The sequence below is a fragment of the Periplaneta americana genome, chromosome 4 (genome assembly GCF_040183065.1).
Source record: "Periplaneta americana isolate PAMFEO1 chromosome 4, P.americana_PAMFEO1_priV1, whole genome shotgun sequence".
NCBI classification, from domain to species: domain Eukaryota; kingdom Metazoa; phylum Arthropoda; class Insecta; order Blattodea; family Blattidae; genus Periplaneta; species Periplaneta americana.
This window is the reverse complement of record NC_091120.1, coordinates 87,458,309-87,466,143: the sequence shown is the minus strand read 5'-3', so window position 1 is coordinate 87,466,143 and position 7,835 is coordinate 87,458,309. Positions and strand designations below refer to the sequence as shown.

The following is a 7,835-nucleotide window of genomic DNA, read 5'->3' as shown; positions in this document are numbered from 1 at the left end:
AACAGGAGATACAGACTGGACACATTGACAGAGCAGTAAAAAAAACTGGAACACATTATTACAAACGCCACAAGAATCACGAAGCCCAATGAAAGGAAGGCAAAACCCTGGTTCAACAGGAACTGCTACCAGGCTAGACAGTTAGCCCTCCACAAGCTCCACAGCGCCTTAACCTCGCGATCGGAAGAGACTCTCAAAGAATACGCAAATGAAAGAAGAAAATACAAAACACTTATAAGAGAATCCAAGAGGCAGTACTATGAAGAAAAAGCCAGAGAGATTATAGAGGAGTCAGAAAACGATCCATTTATAGTCTTGAAGCAGAGAAAACCGACGTTCCCGAGGGATATCCCTATGGACACATGGGTACAGCACTTCACCGAAATTCTGCAATCAAAAGACACTAGGCCGCACAAGGAAACGGCAAAGAAAGAAGAAGACTCTTTCCTCGAGCCATTCACACAGGATGAAGTCTCCAAAAGACAAAAAGGCCAGTGGTCCGGACAATATCTTCAACGAGCATTTAAAGACCGCAGCCCCAATGCTTATAAAAGCCTGGACGGACCTCTTCAATGAATGCTTGTTGAAAGGGACTATTCCAGAGAGTTGGAGAACATCGAAGATTAAAATGCTATATAAGGGGAAAGGCAACGCTAGTGACCCTCATACATACAGAGGCATCGCTCTGGAATGCACACTCATGAAAATACTGACGAAACTCGTCGCAGAGAGAATAACAGTATTAGTAGACCACCATATACCAGTAGAACAATTTGGCTTCAGAAAGAACCGCTCCACAATACAAGCCGTGGAATGCCTCCAAGAAAATATAAAAGAAGCGCTCCACCACCCGAAGGGGAAACTCTACACGTTGTTTGTGGACTACACAAAAGCGTTCGACACAATCAATAGAACAAAACTCATAGCCAAATTAGAGAACCTGATAGGAAGGAGAAACCCCATAGCCAGACTGATAAGGGACATCTTGGTGGAGAATAGTATTCGGATCGACGACACAATAACAGTGTCAACACCGATAGACCAGACAACAGGAGTTCTTCAAGGGGATCCGCTCAGTCCCCTGTTGTTCAACATAGCGACACACGACGTAGTAGAGGCAACGAAAGCAGAAGGACTGACGACTTATCTGTATGCAGATGATATGGTCATGGCATCCACATCACGAAATACGCTGGAAGGAGCACTCGACAGATTGGTAGAATGGGCCAGAGGAAATGACCTCATTTTAAACAGGACAAAAACAGTGGCGATGACGTTCAAAAGAGGGGGAAAACAAGCGGCAGCAGATGTGCTATACCTGGAGGGCGAGCCACTGACCAACGTAAAGACTTTTAAATACCTGGGGATAACCCTGCAACAAAATGGATCGACACACATAGCCCACATCAAAGACAGAGTGGCAGGGGCAATGATCGCCAAGAATGACATTCAGTATCTAACTAGGATCTCGTTAGAAATGGCGATGAAAATCTTCATGGTTAAAATATTGCCTATCATCACATATGGCCTCGAAATCGTCTGGCAATACCTCACTAAAAGTAACCTGAAGGACCTCGAGAAAGTGAAAGCGACATATCTGAAGCGGGTACTTGGCCTGTCCAGATTTGCACCATCCAGAATCGTCTATGAGCTAACCAGAGAACCTATGTTACTAGATGACCTTCGGCTGCAATTTCTACTGCCATCAACATCAGCATACGAGAGCACCGTCCTCGAACACCAACGTAAGAAAGCAGAAATATGGGAGGAGTTCTACGTCACGGACGCCATGGCCAGAGAGGACTGGAAGGAGGCCAACTACCTACAGAGACACCTAGTGACCAGATTTGCGACTCATGGCTTCCTCTTCAAAATATGCCGCAACACCGGCTTTCACGACCCGAACGAAGAGTGCATGTGTTTACTTTGTGACGAACTATGTGGAAGATACCATGTGATGGAGTGTAAAAACCGATTAGTTTCACTGACCAAGTTCTACAGCAGCGAAAGCTAAAATAATATATTATCCTGCACATTGTGCGCACTTCCGTTGTTATAAAATGCAGCTATAGGTTCGTTCCAACAAGCGGTTCATGGATCAGTTTATGTACGGTTCCTGTACCATCTTATGCGCATGCGCTAGTTGAGCATCTGCTATGGGATTGAAACTGGACTGGACGCTGTTGGAACGCTTTCGCGGATCGTTATGTACTAAATCCAGAGATGCTATAACTGTGATCATCTTTGCTAAGAACGGGATGCTTAATTATTATCGTTTTCGCAGCTAATTCTAATTGCAGAAAATAGAATTTCGATCATTTTCTATAAAAAGATAACAAAAATATGGAAGGCAAGAATTCCGATAATTCAACGTCGTGTACTGGGGGACTCTCATCTAAAAATAGTTCTTTTTTAATTATTAATGTATGTACGTTATTTATTATATTTTTAATCAAAGCTGCATGTTGAAATTGTAATTAACTGTTTCAATACCCAAATAATTTCCATTCCCTTTCTTTTTGGCGAAAATTTAAATTAAATCTCTAGTTTTATTATTCGTCTGTACTGTCACTTTTCATCTTTAACCTCAATGATGTGAACAGTCGATCATGTCTTTCTTCAGTATCCAGGAGACGTTGGTGAGCTTATGCGCATGCGCGTCTCTCGTACTTTTCCGTACATGCCTCAATCCATGGACTATTTTTGACCGTTCCGAACCCGTGTCAAAAGCTTGTTGGAACGCCCGACTGCAGTGCATGTTTCCGGTTCAGGACTGGTTCGGATTGTGTTGGAACGTTTTTTTTGTACTGCGCATGCTCACGATGGTTACGGACGGTTCCTGACTGTTGTTGGAACGAACCTTATGGCGGAAACCTTAAAGGTAGAAACACATTATTGCCACGGCACGACACAAAATGTGATTTCCTGTGCTGTCACGTTCTGCATTCAATGTGTGGTATTCGTTTTCTCCATTTATTTACGTTGCTTAGAATCACACTATTCCCACGCCACGGACGCCACGTCCTCTCCTGTGTAGCACTCGTGCCATCACGTTTAGATTTTCTGTCGCACCGGACATTGTTGGACGGTGGAGAGCACGTGCAGGTTCATTATGGAGGAATATATCATTGAAAATGTAAGGCAATATGAATTTATGTATAATCCAATTACAGAGACTTAAACATGAGAAAAGAAGCTTGGGAGGAAATAGGAAGAGAGATGAATATAAGCGGTGAGTACTGTATGTTAACTTATTTCCAAGAGCTATTCCATCTCAAATCGACCGAAATATAGAGAAAATTGACCTTAAAATTTCTAAATACAATTAAACTTTTTTTGTACGTCGAGAACAGTGGTACAGTGAGTATAAAAAATGCGAGGTTAGCATTAATTATACAATTACACTTTTAATTTTTACAGCTATGACGGGAAAGGAAATTTGGGAAAAACTAAGAAAAAGCTTCCTTCAAGCAATGAATAGACGCCGTAATAAAAAGTCTGGTCAGGCAGCTAGGAAATTTGCACCCTGGAAATTTGAACAGCAGATGTCTTTCCTTTTGCCATATTTGGAAAATCGGAAGTGAGTATAAATAACTATTTAGTTATTAAGGTCGTCTTTCATATTACTAGTTTTCAGTAAAATATACTTTTTATTTTAGGACACATGACAACTTAGAGGATTTACAAGAAGAACCTCAAGATGAACCAGAGGATGACCCAACAACCGAAATAAGTGAAAGTCAGCCTGCTCCTCACCCTTCACCTGAAAACCCTGATTTTGAAGACTCTACGTCTCAAAACACTGCTTCTCAAGATCTGGAATTTGGACAAGGAATAACGCGTAATAATCCAGATTGTCCAAATTTAAACAACTTGAACACGAGAAAAGGAAAGAATCGAGAAGCACAAAATAATTCTATTGATAAAATGAATATTCTCGAGTGTTAACTGCTATTCGAAATTGAGTGTTCTGTTTCTGTATTTTCTCTTTTATTTGATTGTGAATAAATTCAAATTCTTCTTTATTCATTCTAAAGTACATATGAAAACGTTGTGGGTCTTCTAATATGTTATGTTTATGTTTTATTTAACGACGCTCGCAACTGCAGAGGTTATATCAGCGTCGCCGGATGTGCCGGAATTTTGTCCCGCAGGAGTTCTTTTACATGCCAGTAAATCTACTGACATGAGCCTATCGCATTTAAGCACACTTAAATGCCATCGACCTGGCCTGGGATCGAACCCGCAACCTTGGGCATAGAAGGCCAGCGTGGGTCTTCTTCTAGTTGCTTAAACAAAGTATGAAATTCACCAGATTCCTCCCGTTTCAAGTTTATATCATGCACCCACTTCCGACACCTTCTTTCCTGAATGATAACAGCCTCAGCCGCATTTTCGATGTCTTCTTCTAACTCTGAAGAACTACTGGAACTACTAACCCATTCACCTTCCATCTGCTACAGAAAGCTACTGAATAAAGTAGCGACTGAACAGATTGTAAGTTTAGTGTGAAGTGACATGGCGTGGCGATGATGTGCACACAACGCGACACAGCACGTGCCTTCCAACTTATATGATCTCACAGGAGAACACATGCCGTGGCAATAATGTGTTTCCGGCTTAACTCATTTCCTTCTCCCACACTCGCTGCGCTCCCCGACGTCGATCACCAATCATAATCTGTGTCTTAACCAAAGTTGGCGGTACTAGGCCGCTATTATCGTGACTCTAGTTGGATTACGTAGTTTACTTTTGCTTCAACCGTACACTTCTGGTCAAAATATTTTTCCTGTATTTTCCGCACATGCTCACATAATTTCTCACGTAAAGACATGCCAATACTCTGGTTATAACTTACACAGAGCACTATTACTAGTATGTATTCATTTATTTATTTTATACTACACTTCATTTCACTTTGGCGCAACTGTACTCCCTACGAACTCAGCGTTTGCCATGAACAAGAACTGTGGCAGGGGAGATTAGCGCATGCGCATTACAACTGCATTTACAAATTGGTATCCCTATAATAATAAATCTATAAGCGAAATTTTTCTGGTAATTTTTGCTTTTCTAAAAATAATTGCTGTTAACATGTATAATTAATCATCCTGAAACCGAAAATCGCTTTTTTGAAATTCTTGTTGGTATGTCTGTCTGTCTGTCTGTCTGGATGTTTGTTACCTTTTGTCGCGATAATGGCTGAACGGATTTCTATGAAATTTGGAACATACATTAAGTTCGTTATAACTTAGATTTTAGGCTATATGGTATTCAAAATAATTTATTGAAAGGGGGGGTTATAAGGAGGCCTGAATTAAATAAACCGAAATATCTCGCTTATTATTGACTTTGTGAAAAATGTTACATAACAAAAGTTTCTTTAAAAATGATTTCCGATAAGTTTTATTCCAGGCAAAATTTTGATTGGACTGATATTTAAGTCTGACTGTCTGTCTGTCTGGATGTTTGTTACATTTTCACACGATAATGGCTTACCGGATTTCGATGAAAATTGGAATATAAATTAAGTTCGTTGTAGCTTAGATTTTAGACTATATGGCATTCAAAATACTTTATTTAAAAGGGGGGTTATAAGGGGGCCTGAATTAAATAAACCGAAATATCTAGCTTATTTTTTATTTTTGCGAAAAATGTTCCATAACAAAAGTTTCTTTAAAAATGATTTCCGATAAGTTTTATCTCGAGAAAAATTTTGAAAGGACTGATATTTAGGGATATACAAAGGTTTTAAAATAACAATACATTTACACCGCCGCCTCAGATATAGTGTCGTTGTTCTTTGTGCAAAATATTAAATTTTTTAGTAGGAAGAAAAACAAAATTTATTCATTATATGGCAGTAGTGCATAGGAGATTGGGAATTCTTACATTTTCGAAAGAAAGGAATATAGTGTGTGTATATATATATATTGTAGATTGTATTGTTTGCTGGATCACTATTTAAGTTATTTAATAAAGGAAAAATCTGAAACTCGATATGACATAGGAGTTGTTGCAGGAACGACGACGATGGCTACAATGAAATCAAGACAAATGACTCCGTCTATTTAAGGCGGCCTTGACGTTTATCAATATTAATATACAGAGAATATTTTGTATGTTTTGAGCCGTGCCCGACATCGTAGCTGTTCACCTAGTACGTCACTTCGTCCGACAGAGTGCTCTCAGACGTCATATTATACATAGCGCTATGAATCCTTTCATTTTCTTATACAAATTATCCTATGGGCCGGTTGATTACGTCAGACGAGGAGAGAGGGAAAGCGAGTTTACTTGGTTACGTGCAGTCTTATGTTACTTCACTCAGGAGCTGCAGGCCGTACGGATAACATCACTCAGGAGTCGGAGCCCGAATCGACAGTTTCATTTAGGCAATCGACGTGCACTTGGGAAAAGGAGCTCGTACTGTATTCTACTTTGGTAACTTAAGTTCATCCTGGTAGATTGTTCGAGAATAGTGTGTGTCATTATATTTCACTTGAGTATTTACGGACTATATGGAACCTTGTTTGAAATGAATATATTTTTGGGATTTAGCGCGGCATTAAGTTGTATCAGATGTGTAATCATTGGAGTAGGCAAATTTGGGTTGTGATATTCTCATTTTTGGTTGTATGTGTTTGAGATATTGAGGTTGGATCGTGTATGGAAATCACTCGCTGATGATACGTCTTGGGTTAAGTTATTGCGATTACGTGAAGTGATGTATTGTGATATTGGAGGTTGTATTGTATTAGGGGACTACGTGAGGAAATATTATTTGATGTGTGAGGTTTTGATGTTCCAAGACGGTTTGCGTGATATCGTAGTGATTACGATCTCGGGGGTTACGTCGTATTTGACGCTGTAATGAACTAGAATAGGATGGGCCTCATTTATCTATTCTTGTATTTCCTACTCCATTTTGATTATTATTGGTTTCCACGCCGGTATTCAGGAATCGAGAGCATTGACTTTCCGTTGCTATTCATATGATCATTGGTATTTGAAATGATTGTCGGTTACTTATCACATATCGTATCTCTGTCTCTCTCTCTCTCTTGGGCATTGTTTTATTGTAAAGTACAGAGATTGCTGTTAGTGCTATTTCCACGGTTTATGTGAGACATATGTGCAATTATTAATTTATATAGTGATGTGACGCTTCGTACTGGGTAAATTCTTTGTGTTATACTGAGTTTATGTGTACGTTGAGTTTGGTTAATCAGATGTTATGTTACCTATAATTGAATGGGCCATGTGTTATGAGTTAGTGTACTGACTGGGCGTTCATGTTGAGCTTTATATCTAGTTCGATATACATATATCTATTGAGAGAATGTTTCAATGATTAAATGATTAATGGGTCAGTAATTGATTATTGAGAGATGGGCGTATTAGATTCTATTACGACCTATAAGTATGTTTGCCCAGTGTAGTTAAACTCTCTACGATTCAGTCATGGCTTTGGTACTTATTCACATTAACTTCTTATATTTACATTAATTTAATTTAATTTCATACTTATATGTTAATTCATTTATCATTAATGTATATTGTTATCCATTATTGTTAATTATATCTGTTATACAAATTCACACTATTTATTTCTAAAAGTCTTCCACTGCGCACATCTAATCCTCCAATGTACCATCCACCTGGCGAATAACAGCCACTATAAGAAGTAGTAGAGGAGAGGATGATCGTACACCTCGTACACCTCCTCAGTTTGTATGAAGTAATCTCAGAAGCTAATTAACCTTCACTATTTGAAATTTGTAGTTTCTCTAGATGAATGTAATGCTACAAATGAGGACTGAGATAAGATGAAA

The 7,835-nt window shown here is 39.1% G+C and overlaps 1 protein-coding gene across 1 annotated transcript; it reads left to right on the top strand.

Annotated features, from left to right (window-relative positions):
• The first annotated feature begins 2,074 nt into the window (after positions 1-2,074).
• On the top strand, positions 2,075-3,993 carry LOC138698845 (uncharacterized). The gene is made up of 3 exons (XM_069825061.1): positions 2,075-3,232; positions 3,421-3,580; positions 3,660-3,993. Exons 1-3 carry the CDS (start codon positions 3,184-3,186, stop codon positions 3,946-3,948), a joined length of 498 nt encoding a protein of 165 aa, XP_069681162.1. The 5' UTR covers positions 2,075-3,183; the 3' UTR covers positions 3,949-3,993.
• Positions 3,994-7,835: the final 3,842 nt, after the last annotated feature.

Coding starts and splice junctions, on each gene's coding strand:
- LOC138698845 (XM_069825061.1), top strand. CDS start 3,184: ATGAGAAAAGAAGCTTGGGAGGAAATAGGAAGAGAGATGAATATAAGC. Junction 3,233..3,420: donor AAGAGAGATGAATATAAGCG/GTGAGTACTGTA, acceptor TAATTTTTACAG/CTATGACGGGAAAGGAAATT. Junction 3,581..3,659: donor CCATATTTGGAAAATCGGAA/GTGAGTATAAAT, acceptor TTTTTATTTTAG/GACACATGACAACTTAGAGG.